General features: G+C 43.3%; 3 protein-coding genes across 4 annotated transcripts; 2 read left to right on the top strand and 1 right to left on the bottom strand.

The window, feature by feature from the left end:
* The first annotated feature begins 1789 nt into the window (after positions 1–1789).
* Positions 1790–13698, top strand: LOC125299220 (AN1-type zinc finger protein 3 homolog). 2 transcript variants are annotated; one of them, XR_007194339.1, is made up of 7 exons: positions 1790–2336; positions 3625–3665; positions 4143–4331; positions 4843–4908; positions 5142–5312; positions 5634–6334; positions 13675–13698. XR_007194339.1 is itself a non-coding variant. In XM_048250408.1 (6 exons), the coding sequence occupies exons 1-6, from the start codon at positions 2266–2268 to the stop codon at positions 5786–5788; spliced, it is 693 nt and encodes a 230-aa protein (XP_048106365.1). In that variant the 5' UTR covers positions 1790–2265; the 3' UTR covers positions 5789–6845. The 2 variants fall into 2 exon arrangements, 1 of the variants encoding a protein (XP_048106365.1); XM_048250408.1 differs by lacking the exon at positions 13675–13698 and having other exon boundaries at positions 5634–6845.
* mrps18a (mitochondrial ribosomal protein S18A) lies at positions 9126–17859 on the top strand. The gene is made up of 6 exons (XM_048250409.1): positions 9126–9658; positions 9934–9965; positions 14732–14836; positions 15334–15457; positions 16720–16788; positions 17473–17859. The coding sequence occupies exons 1-6, from the start codon at positions 9502–9504 to the stop codon at positions 17478–17480; spliced, it is 495 nt and encodes a 164-aa protein (XP_048106366.1). The 5' UTR covers positions 9126–9501; the 3' UTR covers positions 17481–17859.
* rsph9 (radial spoke head component 9) lies at positions 17801–20665 on the bottom strand. The gene is made up of 5 exons (XM_048250407.1): positions 20103–20665; positions 19778–19946; positions 19547–19676; positions 18304–18450; positions 17801–18069 (listed from the first exon to the last, which is right to left on the bottom strand). The coding sequence occupies exons 1-5, from the start codon at positions 20327–20329 to the stop codon at positions 17909–17911; spliced, it is 834 nt and encodes a 277-aa protein (XP_048106364.1). The 5' UTR covers positions 20330–20665; the 3' UTR covers positions 17801–17908.
* Positions 20666–21807: the final 1142 nt, after the last annotated feature.

Raw genomic sequence — 21807 nt, forward strand, 5'->3', positions numbered from 1 at the left:
GATTTGGGTTTTAAATAGGGGGTTGGGGATGCGTGTGTGGGGGGGGGTGGGGTAGGATGGGTGTGTGTGTGTGTGTGTGTGTGTGTGTGTGCCTGCTGCTGCTGCTCTTTGGGGCTGTGCTTTCTGTGTTTAATTTCAGACTGTACCATTTTTGTATCGTGCAGGAGTGTTTTCAATAAAGCCTTCTGGTTTTTGGGAAACCAGCCACCATGAGACCAGAAAACCGTTCTTTGCTGTGATTCCCATGGAAGCAGAGCACCCAGACTTCCTTTCCATGCCCGTTTTGTCCTCCTCCGTTTGTGATATTTGCACATTAAAACTTTGCAATTGTATTCCCTTTTGTGTGTGTCTGTCAGAGCAGTCGTGGAAAATCAATAGCAAACCACAATGTATGTTGTTTATTACAGCATCTGATCAGTACAGGTAGTATTCCCAAGTGCATTTAGTGACAAACCTAAGTTAACTCAGACTCTGAGCCTGTTATGTCAGCCTGCTCATCTGAGTCTAGGCTTGCAGACCTCTGCAGCCTGTCATGTCAGTCTGCTCATCTGAGTCTAGGCTTGCTAGAAATAGATTGCCTGAGATTTGGGTTTTAAATAGGGGTTGGGATGCGTGTGTGTGGTGTGGGTGGGATAGGAGTAGGATGGTGTGTGTGTGTGTGTGCCCTGCCTGCTGCTGCTGCTCTTTGGGGCTGTGCTTTTCTGTGTTTTAATTTCAGACTGTACCATTTTTTGTATCGTGCAGGAGTGTTTTCAATAAAGCCTTCTGGTTTTTGGGAAACCAGCCACCATGAGACCAGAAAACCGTTCTTTGCTGTGATTCCCATGGAAGCAGAGCACCCAGACTTCCTTTCCATGCCTGTTTTTGTCCTCCTCCGTTTGTGATATTTGCACATTTAAACTTTTGCAATTGTATTCCCTTTTGTGTGTGTCTCAGAGCAGTCGTGGAAAATCAATAGCAAACCACAATGTATGTTGTTTATTACAGCATCTGATCAGTACAGGTAGTATTCCCAAGTGCATTTAGTGACAAACCTAAGTTAACTCAGACTCTGAGCCTGTTATGTCAGCCTGCTCATCTGAGTCTAGATAGATAGATAGATACTTTATTGATCTCCAGGGGAAATTCAAGACTTGCTAGAAATAGATTACCTGAGATTTGGGTTTTAAAAAGGGGGTTGGGGATATGTGTGTGTGTGTCTGAGTCTCAGAGCAACTGGTGAACCTCCAAAAAGAAGGCTCTTTTGCTTTGCCAAGGGAAAGAATCCATAAAGTTCTTCTATTAAGAGGTCTACCTGTTTCTCAGAGCACATCACTTGCGTGGTCCGTTACACGTCAGAATGGGTGGCTCATGCTCACAGACGTGACAATGAAGAAAGTGAAAACCATCTTAATTGCTGTCTTTCCTGCTTTTCAACAAGACGCAATCATCAAGACAATTCTAATGGTTATGGCGGAACTGTAGTAGACCCCTTTGATCTCTAGACAGGTTATATGTTGGCTATGTTAAGTAGGGCCTATAATATAATACAGTGAATGGATTTCATTAATAAACCAATGCACCAATACCCATTCTCTTTTTGGGATTAATGAGGGTATTTATCAGTGGTTGACCAACAGGGGATGAGTTCCACTGCCCCCTAGTGTTAGGAGGTAACAGAAAAATAGTACAGATGTAGATCTGGAACAGACTGTTTACTGCATTCGTTCAGAAATATGCATGGGAATCAAGAAGTATGCTTGTTGGAACAATATCGAGTCCTTATCCAATATAACCACAGTTTAGCCCTTCTGTGTATCTGTGCTCCTCAAATGATCAGATCAGAGCTCTTGACCTCAATCAGATGCCGCACTCTGAATTGCAGCAGCTCATGGCCCTTTATTACCTGTTTTTTGTTGAGCTACATATTGCATAATGTTTGTGGAAACGTTTCTGGATCGACCGGTGGTCCCAGTACACACGGGCTCCCTCTACTGTCGGCGGCACGAGAAAATTCCAGCTGGTCGCGCTTCCGTGAGGGTTTGCGAATTCTCCGGTCCGCGTGGAAAACCGCTTAAAATAACAAAAAGCGAATCGGGAATTTGGTGGCCGCCCGTGACGGCAAAGCTGTCTTTCAGCCCACGAAATCCTGGTCGAAGACCGACCACGGGAGAGAGCTTTGGTTGGTCATTATTTGTCTGATTCGTTTCACCAGGAGATTCTCCGGATCGACCAGGCCTTCATTCCATCCTCGGGCTCGCGTATCTCCATCATCAATCGCCTGTCATGGGGGACACCGGTAGCGAACGCAGCAACGCGTCTCAACTCCCACCTCGTTGCCCTTGTGGATTCTGGGGGTAAGAAATGTGAAGCTTATTGCTAGGGCGTTGATAAAACCGTTCTCCACCGAATCTCCGGCTGACCGGTAGTGTTATTGTTTATAGCAAGGCTAGGTGGGGGTTGGGTAACTGTGCTGCTGTAGGCTACTTTGAAGTTTTGAACAGCATAGATTAAGCTAATACTTCTGTGGTTCGACGTAAATAACCATTGCGTTTAGACGGTGCGATTTAGGTTTTTACACATGTAACTTAAGTAAACTTCGATAGTAAAGATGGATAACAATGTCAAGGCAAAAGTCGTGGGACATATGCCATGATGATAACGTTTGAAGGTCTAGCCTAATCTTGTTCTCTGTTCTGTGAACAGATAGGCCTGTTTGTAATTGATTGATGAACGTTACCATTGATCTTACACGTTTCTTAGGATAAAGGATGGGCTGTTTGTGTATATGTGTGATGCTTAGGGAGGGGACAAGGTGATGAGGTGTGTATATAAGTGTGTGTGTGAAAGAAAGGATTAACTATTTTTGTTGTGAATGCTAGTCAGGTGACTGCAGATTGCACTCAGGTGAATTGAAGTGTTGGTTATGTTCAACCAGCACAATGAGGTAGACTACAATATCCTGTGGTGTTCCAGTGTCTTCTCACACACACACACACACACACACACACACACACACACACACACACACATTGGGTCACTCAAAATCACCTTTAACTAAGTGGAACCTACGTAGGCTGTTCTGATTTGACAGATTGGCTGATTCTGGTTAAGTGGATACTCATTGTATCCCACTTCAGTCGATTCTGGCCCGATCTTACAGATAAAAGCTAGTCGCTTCTCAGTGGCAGAGAGCAAAGCTGTTTAGGACCCAATCTGATGTGTAGAGTTAGCTTGTATGCCTGTTCCTACTGTATGGAGCTGTGGCACCCAGAACACTAGAGGGCACTAGAGAAACTCACATATCAGCCATATATAGAGAGAGTTTGGCCAACTAGGGAATTTAATGGGTGTCATGTTGGAGACCAATATTTCTGTAAGGGCCTTTATATCGACAAACGTTGATTATAATATTTATATGCGTGTTATAATTATGAAAATAAGCTATTTATTTCAACATAGCATATTCACCCCATAGGGTTATGCTGTAGAGTCTTCTGACGTTGGTATCCAACATGGTGAGAGTTGGCCACACTCTTTATACGGCTCTGTCGCATATCAGTTTGAGTGAATGTAGTCAGGGCTGACAAAGTCTTGTGACACCCTGACATTTCCCTCAGCATAACCTGTGTGTGTTTTCTGCAGATCGAGTGAAACCATGAATCTGTGCTCCAAGTGCTTTGGAGGTGAGTGTGCCTCAGTGATATGCTCCTGTCCTGTCTTCTCGTCTGCTGTCCTCTCTTATCAACTCCTCTACATCCCCTACACTTTCCACTGCTTTTCTTTATGCTCTTCTTTCCATCATTTCTTCTGTCATCATCTCTCACCTCATCCTCCTCTTTGCTCTACTTCCTCACTTTTTTTGTTCTCCTGTCTTTTCATCTCTACTGTACTTGAATCCCTCTTTCTGCTTTCTCCAGGTCCTTTATTCCTCCAGGCACAGCAATGAAATAGTTTGCACAACCAGTCATGTCAGTTGCTCAGGAGAGCAGACAAATAGCTCAAGGGAAAATAAAACTAAATTTAGAATTAACCTTTATTGCTCTGGGACATTTCCACAGCTCTTATAGCCCTGTTCTTCAGAATACTAAGCCAGGGTGTGTGATTATATTCCGTGGTTAATTTTCTGTTGTGACCTTATGACTTCCTGTGTCTATCATCAGATGTTCAGAAGAAGCAGCCAGAAGACGACTGCAACGCTAAGTCCCACCCAAACACCAACAGAGACCAATCCCCAGCATTTGACCATGAGACAAGCAGTAGTAATAGCCAATCATCATCCTCAGATCCAGTAGTCCCAGACATGCCATCCAGTGAGGCTGTGCCTGCCCCAAATCCCAGCCCTCCAGAGGGTAAGAACCTCAGCCCATGGCCACGTGCCTTACTCATGCACTGTCAGGTGGCTAGATACATGAAACTTGGGTTCTGATGTGGCACCATAAGTTAAAGGTGAACCAGAGGAGTTCACTTATTTGAACCTTTTGTCGTTGACTGATGAGTTGAGACCGTGAGCAAGTTGTAAAGCCATAAAGCAATGAAAGTCTGTAAGGTTTTCACTGTTTTAATCATAAAAACAAACATGAATTTACATCAGTAATATTTACCAGCCTCTTTTGGTGTGTGTGTCAAAGATGAGTGTAAGAGAGAGAGAGAGGAAGGTAGAGTGGAAAAAAGGAGACGCTGAGAAAGATAGAGAACCAATTTTGTGTTTGTGTGTGTCTGATGATGGTGATGATGAGGTGTGTGTGTGTATTTATAAGAGCTGTCTGTGTGTGATGATGTGTGTGTACTGTGTATGTATTCATAAGGAGTGTGCGTGTGTGTGTGATGATGAGGTGTGTGTTGCTCTGCTCTCGTCAACAGAATCCTCCAGCACAGACTCTACCCACAGCATTCTACACACGCCCACCAAACGCACCTGTGACTCAGGTACTACAGCTGTGTGTGTGTGAAGTGTATGAATGTTTTTTTTGTTTTTGTTAAATGTTTTTGTGTTTGACAGTAAAATCTTGTTTTAGGCACTGTATGAGGTCTCTCTGTGTGCGAGAGAGAGAGAAAGAAGACGGTGCAAAATGTACTCCTCTCTTCCATCAGACTGGATCTTACTGCGTGTGTGTGTGTGTGTGTGTGCGCGTATGTGCATGTATGTGCGTGTGTTCCAGACTGTGGCTCTGAGAGCGATGTCTCCCCAGAAAAGAAAGCTTGTCTTGGGGAGGGCTTAAGTGAAGGAGAGGGCTCCAGAGTAGGATCCAAGCAGAAGAGGCGTAGACGTTGCCATCGCTGCCACATCAAACTGGAACTGGTGCAGCAAGAGCTGGGGTCCTGCCGCTGTGGTGAGACACACACACACACACACACACCTTCAATTACATACGCACATACCTAATAATCACACATACAAACATACCTAATAATCACACATACACATGCATGCATGCATACACATAAAACCTTAGAACCTTACACAATACTCACACCTCACAATCATGTGCACACTCATACCTTACACACACACACACCTTACACTTATATTTGCACTTCACAATCATATATGTCACATACATACACAATCACATACCAAACAAACAAAAACATGTTCACAAACACACCTACACACACCCTCAATCAAAGGTCATCTGTATCTCTTCGCCAAGGTTATGTCTTCTGCATGCTGCACCGGTTGCCGGAGCAACACGACTGCATGTTCGACCACCTGGGCCGCGGCCGTGAGGAAGCGGTGCTGAAGATGGTGAAGCTGGACCGCAAGGTGGGCCGATCGTGCCAGCGAATCGGAGAGGAATGCTCCTGAGTCCACGCCCATAGTGGGAGGAGATTGAACATTAAGGGGGAGGGCAGAGGAACAGGGGGGTGGTGTGGGTTTGAGGCGGTATTGTTTGAGACTCTCTGAGCAGCCCCTACGCTGCAAGTCCACTGCAGGGCTGGGACCCATGGACTGGACCTATCTCTTGCAGAGGTGCAGAACTGTCCACTTCACTGTAGTAGGCTACACCTGCGCTTCCAGCCAGCAGGGTTGTGTGGGGGGCATACTCACCGGAGCTGCTCCATGCCTTAATGCACAGGGGTGAGGGACGAGCCCCTGTCCTCTTCCAATCTCTTGTCTGTCTGTCTCTCTCTCTTTCTCTCTCTCTCTCCCCCACACACTTCTTCGATGGCTCCGCCCAATCATCTTACCTCTGGAATGACTCCCACTGACCCTGAAGGCTTTTAGAACATGCTCAGGGGTCAGGACATGATGACCCCTAACCTTTTGGTCCAGGAGATCGTACTGCCCTGTGACTACCAGGCTTTGTGTGTGTGTGTGTGTGTGTGTGTGTGTGTGTGTGTGTGTGTGTGTGTCGCACTAAGAGGATGATGCTATATAATTTTTAGGGTCAAACTCTTATTCAGTGACTGTGAGTTGAGACGTCCTTTAAGAGTCATGTTGCCGGGAGCAACAAGGGCCACCCTGGCTCCTCCTGGCGCAATGGACTGATCGCTCTGCAGTGCTGTGTCTCGTTCCTCTTCTTCTCTCTCTTTCTCACAGCCGATCCCACTCTCACTCACATCCTTCCTACATCGAGGAGAGGGCTGAAGAGTACAAGGATATTTTCTTTATCTGATTTGACATTGAACATTTTTATTTTATCACAGTCACAATGATGAGGCCCCAGTTGATGTGTGTTCCAAGTCAAAAACTGCTAACTTTATTTAAACCTGTAATGTTACCTTTACTCCTACCATGATCCCCATCTGTGCGGGACTGTGTATGTAGTTAGAAGTTTGAAAAAAGAGCTTAATCCTGTTTGATTTGATCGTGATTGAGTTTGGGGGGTGGGGTGGAGGGTAAATAAAGCTGATTGGCTCAGGTATGTGCTAGCTTCTGAATTTTTATGTCATATGTGACATTGAAGATATATTGTACAGTACTACTGCACTAACAGACAGACAGACACTTTATTAATGGTGAGGGAATGTTAGGCAGTTAGGTTTAGGTGTAAGACTAGTGAGTTAACTATCCACATGTTGGACTTGGGAGTGTGAAACATTCCACTAAGAGAAATATGGCCATATATTTGTGAAAGAATGGGTTATTCTGTGGAGCTCAGTGAATGCATGTGTGGTATTGTCATGTGATGCACAAAGCAAGGTCCATAAGGACATTTGGTGTGGAAGAACTTGACTGACCAGCACAGAGCCCTGACCACAAGCCATCGAACACCAATCCAGGCCCCCTCGTCCAGTATCATTAGTTGACCTCACAAATGCTCTTCTAAATGAATGGGCAAGAAATCCCACACTAAAGATGCACTGATATATCGGCCCATATATATGAATATTTTTCCTTCCACTCTACTAAAGGGAATAATTAACCATAAAAAGTAAACAAACAGGAAAATATATTGTATCGGCATCGGTTATCGGGCAAATTGTTATTTCATACATCGGTATCGGCCCAGAATTTCCCAGAAATTGACACAAGCCAAAGCTTTTCTGGGAAGCCTTTTGTCCTTTTGGTCTTTCGTGTCCCAAGACTTTAATCCATATGTTGTAGGTCACAGAAATGCAAAGCCTAGATGTCTATTATAAATGCCCATATAACTGCATACAAAAGTATTTGTAATAGCATGGTTGCAAACATCCATCAATATTTGTAATTATTTAACCCATAGTCCTATTGGTGTAGCCACATTTGTCCCTTGGGTTTCTACATTGAAATATTATTATAAAGATGGGGCGTTGTGGCGCAGCAGGCTACAGCGCCCGTACCATAGACAGGTCTGAGTGTCCACGGGGATCCAGGTTCGAATCCGACCTGCGGTCATTTCCCGATCCCACCCCATCTCTCTTTCCCACATGCTTCCTGTCACTCTCTACTGTCCTGTCCTAAGAAAGGCAAAAAAAGCCCAAAAAATATACTTCAAAAAAAAGAAAAGAAATATTATTATAAAGATTACCAGACCAATGTCAAAGGGAAATAATTTTGGCGGCACTGTGGTGCAACTGTAGCCCGGTTGACTAGTGCAACTGGTTACAGCGCCCATACCAAATGTGGGTCCATGTGCCCACGGGGAAACAGGTATAAGTCGGCCCGGGTCATTCCCCGGTCCCACCCCATCTCTCTCGCTTCCTGTCACTCACTATTCTATCTTGTCCGATTAAAGGCATATAAAGTCCAAAAGTATATATATTTTAAAAAGTGAACAATTTCAATCCATTTGCTCCTTTCTGTCAGCATATCTGTCAGTCTGCCAGTGTTGGACCACCAGCATAATAGTCACCAGCAAACCAGTCTTATATGAGAGGAAAAAGAGTATGACCCATCGGACTACCAGTATTTATTCATGTGCCCCTGAGACTGCATGGATGTTATCTCTTGTAGTCTGGGTTTAAAGGAGTGATCCGTATTTATAGAAATTAGCATTTTACCAATGATTGAGGTATACTTTTATCCAGGGTTAAGAGTGCAGTCACCTTCAGGATCTTCATTCTACGGCTCTCGAAAATCAGACTGCCATAAGAGTATACAGAACAGTCCAAGCACTAGGCCTACATAGAGGACTACCCCTTACAAAAACATAACTGCAGTTATACTGATTGTGATACTGCAGCTTTGACACTTGAAGTAGTGGAGCTATGTTCTGTAAAGGACCATGACATTTTATCTTTCTATTGTACTTCACTTCATGCCATTCACCCATGGCCCACTGTTTATTTTGAAATGGCTGCATGTCGAACTTACCTGCATGTTAAATCTAACAAACCATGTCATTAACAGAGCCCGTGGATCACTCCCTATTAACTCCATTGTAGCCTACCTGCAATCTGTTGCAGTTCCGCTAGGGGCGATCACGAATAAGTGCAAAAACAATGGGGGTCTATGGGGCTAGACGGTTAAATTTGTCTCTTTCACCTGGTTGTCGTTGAGAAATTGAAGATTTGATTGTGGTTTCTGCAAGCTCAATATGGATTATAGGTGAGAATGTCTAATAAGCCTCCAAAACAACGAAGAAAACATTAGTCTACTCTCGTAAAATACACTGTCCGCCCTCTGGTGGTGTGTGGTAACGTCACACCCACAGCAAATGTATGAAACCCTTCGCCTCAATAACTGCTAAAGCAATAACGAACAACTACTAGTGCACCACCTTGTTGTGGAGGGATTTCGGCTTGTTCTGCTTGGCAACACTGCTATATGGTTTCTCGGCTTACCAAAAAGGCAAAAGCAACACAAACGAGCTCTGAACAGATGAAGAGCAACAGGCCAGAGCCCGTCTTATTAGACATTCTCTGAACAGGCTCTGAAGCGTCTTCCCCGATTATTTAACTTCCGGGTCTTCTTTTAACACAACATTGGAAGAAGGTCAGAGCTGATGATGAAAATACACTTTTAGCTACGATACGGTTAATTGTTTTAAATTCAATACAAAATCACTGTCTTCGTCAATATATTATCCGTAAAAATGTGATACTTAAATAGGGTGCTCACAAGTTACTTCCGCGAGCCGTAAGGTCACAGCAAAAATGGCGGCGCACGGGATTATGAAGTCGGTATTGACATGCTTTTCAAATGCCCAGCGCATTGTGGCCAAAAGTAGCTGCTTTACCACATTACAGAATGTGAACCGCTTGCCACAGCTCGCCGTATTCGGTCATGTTCCTAGTCGTGGGATCGTAAAAGGTAAGTGCCTTTTGTTAATCACTGAATGTCACATGTAACGTTATATCGGTCAGCAACCTATGCAACCTCCATGGAAGATCTATCTGAGCATTTGGCAGTAGTCTAACACTAGGAAATTTTTCTATAGATGGGCTCTGGCGGTCCCAAACCTTTTCCTTTTTTACTGGCCCACAAACCATTCGTGCTTGCTGTTTGTTCTTACACATGGCATGGCATTTTCATCAACCGTTTATTCTAGGGGAAATTGTTTAATTAAAATGTCTCTTCCTTTTCAGTGGTGGAGAAACAGGAGGGTAAAACAACAACTGTGAGTAAACAAGTCTTTGCATTATTACTTAATGTCAGGGGTTTGTGATCAGTTAACCTCCCTTGACCAGCTAATTCATTTGGAAGAATAGCGGGAATGTGTGCCTTCTGGTACTTCGGTAAAGTTAGACAGAAATGGGCAGATTCGCGTTTTGCGGTTCAATAAATCATATGAGAATTTTTTTTCATTGCACAATAGAGAGCTCTATCTAACCGTATTAGGGTAGACAAAAAGCTACAACCCGGTTTTCATCCGAAATAACAGTGTATGTGGATAAATAAAACGCATCCCTGTGAGCATTCTGCTATCAGCCGAGCGTCTAGGGACCGTCTACAAATTGCAAAACCGAAAGTGGATACAAATACATTAAATAGCTCACTGTCATTGAGCCTAGTGCTTCCAAAATCATAGCACACAGTTAGTGCTTCCCTAGCAACACACTATAGTGTATACATACACAGTAAAAGAAATGGACGAACAGACTCCGTCGTTTTCAATGGGAGGGCACTGAAGGTTTTTTCAGTTGGCTTGCCATCGTACTGCGCAGACTCGCACTTAACTTAGTGACGTTCGCCATCGAACTGAATCTTGTAACTCCTATGATAGATGGTTCACATAGGAATTCTTCTCACCCTTCTTTCACCTTCAAAGTCATCAAAGTTAAACATTTATTTATGTATTATTATTATCATCCTAACAAGTGGTATCAAGTAGTGTTAATGTTGAAACTACCAGACATGATAATCTTCAAACACAATCATGGTAAAACAAAACAAAAGTTATAGCCTTGTCTTTCTACTTTTCCGACCTACAGTCAATCCATCGAAAACCTCTGAAATGATTAACGTCTTGCAGAAGTGCCGGTTTTTTATTAGGTTTACTTGCCTCTATGTAATGCTTTTACCTTAACATACAATGGTATTGGGGCGGTGGTAGTGTAGTGGTTAAGGAGCTGGGCTAGCATGCAGTAGCCTGAAAGTTGTCGGTTCAATTCCCGGCTTCCACCCTTGTGCCCTTGAGCAAGGCACTTAACCCCAAGTTGCTCCGGGGATAATGTGATCCCTTGTAATATAGCTGACATATATAAGTCACTTTGGTCAAGAAGTGTCTGCTTAATGTAATGATATTGTAAGCTACATAGCTTTGTTCATGAGTTTCCGTGCTGGCAGGACTTGGCTTCTTATCCAAACAATACGGTTATCTCCCTACTGTGCGACAGGCATAATAGTGTCCTATTACGTCAAACGTTAGCTTCCCTACAACCGGACTTGCTAACTATACTTCTTACGAGAACCTCAACATTACATACGAGGTAGTTGAGCCTGTTTTGCCTTCTATTGTTTATGTAGATAATACAGAAGCTACAATGTCGGCACAGGATGTATGTTATATGAAGTTATGGGAGTTCAAAAAAATCCTAAATGAATGGGCGTTCTATGGGGTTAGCAGAGAGTTGATCGCCTGCCCCCTTGAGTGTATACACCTGCCTGCCCCCTTGAGTGGCCAAAAAGCGAACTGCGCCCTATTTATATATTTTTATTGGGGGTAAAATTCAATAGCTTCACTGTCATTGAGCCTAGTGCTTCCAAAATCACAACACGCATCTAAGGCCTCACTAGCAACATACCACACCAGCTAATTATGGAAAAACAGACTCACCCTATTTATAATCTATTTTTAATGGTTGAAAAATGCAATAGCTTCACTGTTATTGAGCCTGCTCCTTCCAAAATCACAACACACATCTAGGGCCTCCCAAGCAACATGCTACAGCAGGTAATTATGGAAAAATGGACTCTTCCTGGGCAACCTAACCATGGGTAACCTATATAAGTGTATTTCCTGTCATTTGTTTTCCATCTTGTTTATGCCCCTGTTGCCCTGTGTTGAATATCTAATTGGATATTTAATCTGTATGGACATTTTTACATATGTTATGGGTGTGGGAGAATGGATCAGCTGGTTGTCAAACCAGTCAGCTGACGGCCCTATCAGCTGATGCGCCAAATTTGAAAGTCTTTAAAATCGAGGAAGCGAGAGGGAAAGTGAGACGAGTATTACGCTCAGGGAGACCATTGGAGACCTGGCGAGTTTGTGACTACAAGTGCACTGGATTAAGCTAGTGGTGGAAGTAGCTAAAGGCCACTGTTTACCGGGCTCAAGGACTACACGGAAACAACAACCGATACCCGTATCCTACGACAAGCCGGTGAGACTGATCAGTTCGTGACCTGGAGTCATCTTTTTCTTTTTGGAGAACTTCATTGCGAGTTAATTTTGCTATTTTTCGGGTGGATAATTAAGACTGGTTTCGGGATTCTTCAGTTATCGTTTCTTGCTGGATTTGTGGATTACCTTTTTCGTTTGGAGTGTCTGTCTAGGCGTGCGTCACGGGTGCACATACTCGGCCTACAAGCTGAACAGATGTGCGCGCTGTGATATCCGGCGTGCAGCTTATGGAACAATTTAAGAACTGTTCATTTTGAATTGTGAATTGTTTGAATGATTGTGGTTTAAGTGTATGTAAAATATATGGTGAAACGAGATTCACATTTATGTTGCCTGTGCTTTCTCTTAACATTCTTAGGAACATATCAGTATTTTATAGCATGATCAGAGAACTATCCGTGTTTTAGTAATAGTCACTGTATACCAGTCTGATTGTTACAGTATGTTGCTAGTGAGGCCCTAGATGTGTGTTGTGATTTTGGAAGCACTGGACTCAATGACAGTGAAGCTATTGAATTTTACCCCCAATAAAAATATATTATAAATAGTGAGTCCGTTTTTCCTGTAATTGGCAGGTGTAGTGTGTTGCTAGGGAACCACTAGCTGTGTGCTATGATTTTGGAAGCACTAGGCTCAATAACAGTGAAGCTATTTAAATGTATTTGTATCCACTTTCGGTTTTGCACTTTGTAGAAGGTCCCTAGACGCTAGGGTGAAAGCAGAATGCTCACAGGGATGCGTTTTATTTATCCACATATGTACACGGTTCTTTCGGATGAAAACCGGGTTGTAGCTTGTTGTCTACCTTACTACGGTTAGATAGAGCTCTCTATAATGCAATGAAAATGTTTCTCCTATGATTTATTGAACCGCAAAACGTGAATCTTGCGAATCTGCCAATTTCTGTCTAACTTTTACCAAAGTCCTGGACTTTCCACCTGGTTCCTTGCGCGTGCATGCGCTGCATGCTCATAGCCTACCACAGCTAGCCTGGAAAATCCAGACCCTGGTAATCTAGGATTAAGGATCTGGCCAGAACACGTCTACGGAGAGCCTGGCCACTCCGTATTAAATCCATAGACTATACAGTCTATGATTTAAGTCCCATTGTACCGAATTTTGGTTGTAGTTCCACCAGAATTCCACTGGGGGCAATCACCATGAGTGCAAAATGAATGGGAGTCAATAGAGCTAGACGGCTAAATGTGTCTCTTTCACCTGATTGTCGTTGAGAAATCTCAGATTTGATTGTAGTTTGTATAAGTTCAACATGGGTTAAGGCTAGGCAATCAAGGACATGGGTAGATGGAGGAGAAATCAAAAATAATAAATAAAAAGTGTGCAAAAGTTGGAGAAAGTCAGATGACTGTGTGTGTGTGTGTGTGTTTTCTTTGCCTCCCCTTTGATGAAATAAGAAAAATAAAAAAAGGTCTGGAGCATAGTGGGAGAGGGATGTAAAAGTGCTAAAATTCATTTGTAGGTGTGTGTGTGTGTGTGTGTGTGGAGAAGGTCATGAGTGCTGAGGAACCCTGAATGACATTCTCTGGTCTGGTATAGTGTGAGTTCAGAGTTGGGCACCAAATGCATTTGAAAATGCTCACTGCATGCAATGTGTGCAAAGACCAGTATAGTGTGAGTTCAGAGTTGGGATGGCCTGGGATGTTTAAAACCTTCAGCTGAGTCTCATCAGTTCTGGCTCTGGTGACTATATCAGATCGTCTTCTTGATTTCAGGGGTAAAATAATCCATTGTTAGGCCAGAGGGTCCTTCAGAATCTTTTGGGCTCTTAGGAGTCTGGACTCTTCTGGACATTAGAAATCAAGTTGAGCAGGTGGTTAAGTCGCTTTTCATATACACCTTGCATCCAGCATGATTCTCTACTCACTGAGCCAACTTACATGCGAGGCAACACCCAGATAACATTTTGTCCTTAGGTAGGCTATCTATGTGGTTGATCATTGGGTCTTGTTATTGTAGCAGGGTGATGTTGTTGTAGCAGGCCTAAATTCTGAGAATTTAAATGGTACAAAAAGAAACTACATTTCATCGCACCAGTCCGCGATGTGTTCAGGGTTTGAATGACGCGAGTGAGCAAAAATTAGTGTATTTTTCAAGTCAAGAAACGTTCTTAATTTTCGAATGTCTTTGTCAGGGAGCATTTGACTTTTGAAAACCATAGGCCTAGGAGTTCCCGGACAAGGTTATAAGATGCTACCTTCACCTGATGGACAAAATGTTGCCCTTCGGTGTTGGATGTAGAAACTTTGTGAGAGTTTAGAATTGGAGTAGCTCAGAGAGTCGCTGAATGTCTGGATTTCTTCAGGAGAACATATGCTATAAAGTTTTGTTAGCCAGTCCATGTTAAGTCTTCAGTAATGTGGAGGACACCAAGGTATTAAAAAACTTGTTTGACTCTCTCTACAGGTTGCCCGCTGATCATTAGTGGGGTGTAACTGTAGTTCATTAGTGGGATGTTGCCGTGGTTGTAATGTGATAGTGAGAATAAAGGCCTAAAATTGAGTGTGTGTTTGTTTCAGTTAGAGGGAGTGACTGTTGATTCTCCTGATACACCTGTGCCACCCAACCCTTCAGCCCACTGCCCCATCTATAGATGGAACCTCCAGAACAAATACGACTACACAGTAAGTGTGCCACACATTCAACAATCAACATGGGAAGAGCCCTGGGTAGTGAATGAATAGTGCCCTTCCACTCACTTTGGATGTAAATGTGTTAAGTATTAAATTTACTTACTTTCCTCCCTCAACATTCAAGATCTTACCTATGTATCTAACCGTCCTCGGTTGCAGCACTGCTGCCGCCCATGTCACCTGTGTGGTGTAGATACCAGACTCGAAATTGCAACTTCCAATGAGTGTTAACATGGTGCCAGGCCATCACCTTTTTTAGTGTTGGGGGAGTCACCAGTACTCCGTCAAATGATCCACTCTGATTGGAATATGTTGCTTATCATAACACTGTCTAAGTTTAATGTGTGATTGTGTGGGTCCCTCTGTTAGGAGGTGCTGATGCCTGGTCAGTTCATCCGCTCTGATGGAGATATGAGGTGTATGATTGCATTATGCCATAAGACAGTGTAAGTTAAGTGTGTGTGTTTGTGTGCGCTTTCCTCCATTAGGACGTGCTGCTGCTAAGTCAGTTCATCCGCTCCGATGGGGGCATGTTGCCACGGCGAGTAACTGGACTCTGCACTCCTGAGCATTACAAGATTGCAGCCTGTGTCCGCATGGCCCAGCGAGCAGGTATGTGTGTGTGCATGCGCGTGTGTGTGCACATAAAAATTTGCCTTGAATTTTCCGTGAATATTTACACTCCCAAGGAGTTAGTTTTCCGTGAACATGTTGGGAGTCGGACGGATGGAGAGTTGGACCGATGCCTTAAGGATATTTCAGTCTGGATGAAAGATCGCCACCTTCATCTTAATCTCTCAGAAACTTCGTTTTTGGTGTTTCCAGCTAAAACAGCTATTCCAACAGATTAATATCCAGCTTGCCTCACCTGGGCCAGAGACTTTCTAATGAGGAGACGCAGCACTCAAAAAATCCTCCATAGAAAAAGCATGGGGTTAGTTTGTAACGCCGTTGTCTACACATCCCACCCCTTCCTCGGCAAAACGTCAACATGTGAATACATTGAGCCATTCATGTGGTGTAATGTGAATACATTGAGCCAATCATATGGTGTGTTGTGAAGACATCGTGCCAATCATGTGTTGTGAACTTGCCGCTGGAGCAAGATTGGTGTCGTGAAGCCTTGCGCACGCGCATTTCTGCCGAATAGGATGCCCAATGAGTGCCCAAAAAGCGCTGCAATATGGCCGCCGAGTGGAGGGACGACACTGACCAGATCTGCTCCCTGCTATCATAATTCAATGATCAACATATCGATTTCCAACTGCCCACTGCGATCTTCTGATGTCTGTTGTGTCGACCAGCCATTAAACACTAGGTCAAATTCAAGACTCTTTTCCTCCATGGTTCCTTGTTGGTGGAATGAGTTGCCCAGTGTTCTCCGTTCCTGTGATCGTTCTGGGTCTTTCAAGAGGAGTCTAAAGGCATATCCGTCATATCTTCAACATGCACTTCGTTTATTAAGCCTTTCCTATGCGTTATGGTTTGTATATTATAGTACTTTATTTTATTTTCATTAGGCTATTGATTGAATTGCTATTGTTTATTATTGCTATTTTCCTTAATATAGTGTTATCAACTTTTTCAGTTGTTTACTGTTAAATGTAACTTTGTATTGTTTATGTCGCTTTGGACAAAAGCGTCTGCTAAATACCATAACCATCTGTTCGAACAAGTATGTTCGCCATTCTGTTCAAGAAATTTGATCACACCTCATGTGCGTGTACATAGACCAGCGACCAGATATGTGTACATGGCCCAATGAGCACATCAGTCTTTGTGTGCTAGTGTACTTGGGTGGGCATCTGTCAATCTCAGCAGTCTGGTGATGTATTCCCTTAACTCTTCTTTGTTATGTGTTTGTATATTCTCAGGTCTGCTTCGGATCACAAGCCAACTCTTCCAGAGGGCCATACTCCCAAGCCTAAACCACAGCTCAATAGGTCTGTGTATTTGTGTTGTTCCTCAGGTTAACCACACTTAAGATTATGCAACATGTGTACCCAGTAAGGGTACGTTCAGACTTAGCGTCTTTTTCTGACAAAAGAAGTTATGCAGACCATTTTTTCAGGTTGAAAAACAATCTGCCAGTGTTCTTGTTCCAAAAAGCAGCCAGAAGCGTTTTTTGCTATAGGCAAAGTGACCAACGTTACGTGTGGATACAAAATATCGCAGAAGAAAAAATTGGGGTTGGCTATTGCTTTTAGTATGTTGTGATAAAGTTGTGAAGTCATGTCAAACAATTCCCTATGCTCAGACACTAAAACGAGTCTCTCGACTGGTGTTCTGTCACCTTCTCCATTTTTTACTTGTTGTCATGGGAAACCACATGTCTCTGTAATCCACTTGTGATTGGTCAGCTGTAAAAAAAGACAGCATGATGTATGATGTTTTTCCCGCTAGAAGTTGAATATTTCTCAACTTCTGAGCTGCAGAAAAAGACTGTTGCTGTTGCGTTTTAAAAGCCGACGACTTTTTTGAAAACACTGTCTACTCCATAGGATTATAATGTAAAACGGACGCTGGCAGCTGCAAAAAAAAGACGCTTAGTCTGAACGTACCCTAAGACGTATGAAGTATGGCTTGCAGAGTGCCTGACATGCATGTGTATTGTGTGTTTTTTGCAGATACCTGACCCGTTGGTCAGCAGGCACAGCCAGACCCATCTATAAGCGTGGGTTGAAATGGTGTAAAAAGCGCATGCCTGTGGGAGACCCCATCCTCAAAAACAACATTCAGTATGGGAAAAGACCCATACGCTTCTGGCACTGAGACTCGCGTACTCACACCATCGCCTCTGACATGCACACAGTCCTTAAGATATCAGTACAGGAAGAAAAGCATTTGCCTTCGACACACACCCACACTGTCTTCATACTCAAGAACATTTTGGTGGGTTTGAAGGGGGGTGGTAATACTGTGCTATCAGATATGTAAATATAAAACTATGCTGTGCAGAGTTCCAGAACCTTTTATTCATTGTAAATAAAATAAGTCATGAGAAATTAACTTGGGTTTAATGTTGTGTGTCTCATCTCCTGTGATTAGTTTATGTGTGCGTGTTCACAGCATAAAGGGCAGGTCCAGGTTCTTAAGTCCAGTCCCCATGTAGACAAAACCATGCTGTGGAGTTCCAGGGATGTGATAAAAACTCAGTCCCAGCCAGAGGAGAGACCGCAGAACACACACACTGCTGCCACGCTCAAACTGGATACTCCACGAACCTGATGCGCGCATGCGCACACACACACAGAGGAAGAATTCTGATGTGAATCAAGAATGTTGACTATACAATATAACACAGGCACACCTCAGTCAGTCAGGGGAATGTCAAGGCAAAGTGCATTCACTTCTGTGTTTCTGTCCCTCAAACACACACCCATTCACTTTCAAGTCTTTATCCATTGAAGGAACTACAGGGTTCTAAATCCTGAATCTTTTGTTGACTATGTACCGACCTTTAGGTATGTCTTCGCTCAGAGGGTCCAGGAAGTCTCTGCAAGGGTCTGATTCGGCCATCTCAAGGATGGATGGCTTCCTCAGGCACTTGGGCTCACTGAAATGTAGATAGTTACTCAGCTTCCCAGCTTCGCCAACTGAAAGACCTGCAAGAGCACACTTCCTCTTAATACACTCTGCTCCAAGTATGCAGTAAGTTACCAATGCTCAGTTATAGTGCCCAATGGTGAATTGTTGAAGTGTAGGTAGTGGTACAGTTTCCTAATCTGATTCCGCAAAAGCATTAATTGCTGTAAAATCTGCAGTACATGAATGCCAACATACATCTACTTTTTCACAGAAAAAACATACATTTGTATTATAAGTAATAAATATATAATACAATTATTTGTATAGGGCAAGACGACTGATGTCTGTCCTGTGATCCTGGTACATTTACCAATAATCTGCTATTCATGTTACACGCCTGTTTTCCCATGTAGATTGCTTTTCATTTTTGACGGTTGTACAGTTCTGTTTATTCCCCATGTTTTCCTACTTTGGACATTTTGACGAGTGCCAGCCAAATACTTTTCAATATTTTCAGCTGAGAATCGTTTCTGATTGATGGTGTGAGAATATTGATGTTTTCTGATGTATTGATGATTGAAGTATAAGTATGTATACTCTTTTGATCCTGTGAGGGAAATTTGGTCTCTGCATTTATCCCAATTTGGGAATTAGTGAAACATACTCAGCACACAGTGAGGTGAAGCACACACTAATGCTGACCCAGTGAGCTGCCTGCTACAGCGGCGCTCGTGGAGCAGTGAGGGGGTAGGGGCCTTGCTCAAGGGCACTTCAGCCGTGGATGTGGGCATGGGAGAGCAGTGCTCCCCGCCCACATTTTTCCTACTGGTTGGGGATCGAACCGGCAACCCTTCGATTACAAGCCTGAAGCCCTAACCAGTAGGCCACAGCTGCCCAAGTGAGTACATATAGTTTCCTTGACTCAAACCTACACACATTCTACCCGTTTGCTGTTGCTATACAGACCTGTACTGCCTAATTAGGCTATAGGGGGTAGCGGATTTAATAAGTATGCTACGCTCCCTTGGAATGCTGCAAGGTCAAGTTTCTGGCAATGGTGTCTCACTTCAGAGTAGTTTCCACTGACCGATATCATCCTACTCGTTTAGCTTATATAGCCTATTGCCTACAATTGTAAATGAAAAACTACCGGTATAGAAATTCCCGTCATACCCTCAAAGCTGCGGTTTGTCTGCACGGTCCCGTGGGGACTCTTGATGTAAGCGCCCCGTGGAACCACAGACACCTCTTGATCAATGGTAAACACAGTCGTGGCCAAACGCTTCTCTTCGCTAACCTTAACCTACGAAATAAATGGTGGAAGACGATCACATATTGGAATTGAGCGTTTCTGAATGAAAGTTACTTAACTGTTGTTTTGAGTCCAAGCCGTCTTATTCTTACCACAATGTCCTCCTCCACCGCCTCGTCCCCCTCTCCATGTCGCCGAGTCTCCGTGTGTTCGTACTCATGTGAGGGGTCTCCCATGAAGCGCCCACTTGCCGCAGTGTTTACCTCCGCTATCATCTCGTCCGTAGGTGGTGGCAGCAGGTCCCAGTCCATGCAATCAAAACTTCATATACAGCCAAGAAAATACCATCGATTAAATTCAGGTTAACGACATGAAAGTGATGTGTGATATAAGTGGTGGTTATAAAGATATGTATCGATAAAGCTTTTTCGGCCCAAAAACTTTGTGGAAAATCAAGAGCTTGACGTTTTAACTTACCTGTATAACGTCTTCTTATCTCTCATCTCATCGTCTTTTAGGCCCTGAGCGATGAAATAATCCCCTTTTATACCGAGGATCTTCCCCCAGAACAGAACACGGTGAAATTTGTAGTTTTTCTGTAGGATGACCAGTGAGGTCTGAAGGGCTGCTTTCTGTTCACTGCTCAAGGTTAAACCTGCGCCGGAGACTAAATCTAAAGAGTAATACAAACTAGTAGAATCCATTTTAAACGCCCCGATTTAATAGAAATAAAAGAACACTCTAAGAACAAAACTAAGACACGTAAAATAGCAAGTAACTTTACAGCTAGCCTAGCAGCTACGTTCTAGACTTCGTGAAACTCATGCTAATGTTATCCACAGAAGTTGATTATCATTGTAAACAAAAGGTTAGCAACGCGTCGCCACGGCAACAGGTGCCCCACTTCCAAAGATTCTAGAGAGAGCGCCCGAAGTGTGACGTTGCGTTTCCATGACGGCAGGATCTAAACAAACTTTCGAAGTGGCATCTCTGGTGGCATTGACATGTGATGTGAAGCTGGCCCCTATGTCATTAAAAAATGAATAAAAACACTGCTATTCGTTTGTGCCGTAAAAATGATCGTTTGTGCTGTTAAGGGGTTTAAGTAATTAAACTTTACATTTTCTGGCTAGGGACGTCACTCAGCCCCTTGCTCAAATTTCTCCAAAATAGTCTCAATCGTTTGTGCTACGTTTGTGCTACTATGTTTTTAAGATGTTCCATTTTATTTGTTACACGTGTGACGCCATCCAGCCCCCCATCAATGTCCAAATCTTCCCAAAATGGTCTCATTCGTTTGTGCTAGGTTTGTGCTGATTTGTGCCGTCCAAAGATACATGCTGCTACTATGTTTTCTAAGTTATTATGGTTTATTTATTACTCGCGTGACGTCAGCCCCCCATCAATGTCCAAAACTCACCATATGGTCAGTGTTGCCAACTATTTCAAATGAAAAGTAGCTAAAGCCAGCTCCAAAAGTCGCTAAATGACGTCACGCACTAATTTGCATATTAATTACGTCAGCACGTCGTACCCAAAAAAAAAAAAACGGTGATGGCCCTTTAATTCCCTTTTACTCCTGTTTGCTTTTCTCCTACTCATATAGGCAACTTTAAGAGCCTAGTTTAAATACATTTGATTTAATATAGCCTACTTGTATATTTATTGATAGGCTACACTTTACTTTCTGTAGCCTATCATCTAGACTACACTAGAGCATCAGGTGGCTGAAAAGCAGTCATTTCCAACCTATTCACTGCTGCATCTGCTTTGCACTGCTTGAAGTCTGATTATAACGTGACCATAGGGTAGCCTACACGCAATGTACCCTTACGGCAATGGCTATATTTTGGATATATTTAGGCTACATAATATAGGCTAGGCCTACATAGCCTAAACGAATGCTATAAGTTTTTCTATGTATGTTCGATTAACTATCTGCTTTGCTTGTGAATGAAGTTGTAGCCTACTTTGTTCAATTGTTGAACGATGCTGGCAAGCGTGTCCCTGTTTCCCTGTCATCATGTCATTGCTCTCGTCTCGTTGACTCTCTTGTTGTAATTTCACCCGTATAGTTGCTGCACCTTCCAATGAGCGTTGTCTGAGCTTAGACAGAGACTTTCTAATGAGGAGACACAGCACTCAAAAAATACTCCATAGAAATGCATGGGGCTAGTTTGTC

Source organism: Alosa alosa, chromosome 8 (genome assembly GCF_017589495.1).
Source record: "Alosa alosa isolate M-15738 ecotype Scorff River chromosome 8, AALO_Geno_1.1, whole genome shotgun sequence".
Taxonomy (NCBI): domain Eukaryota; kingdom Metazoa; phylum Chordata; class Actinopteri; order Clupeiformes; family Clupeidae; genus Alosa; species Alosa alosa.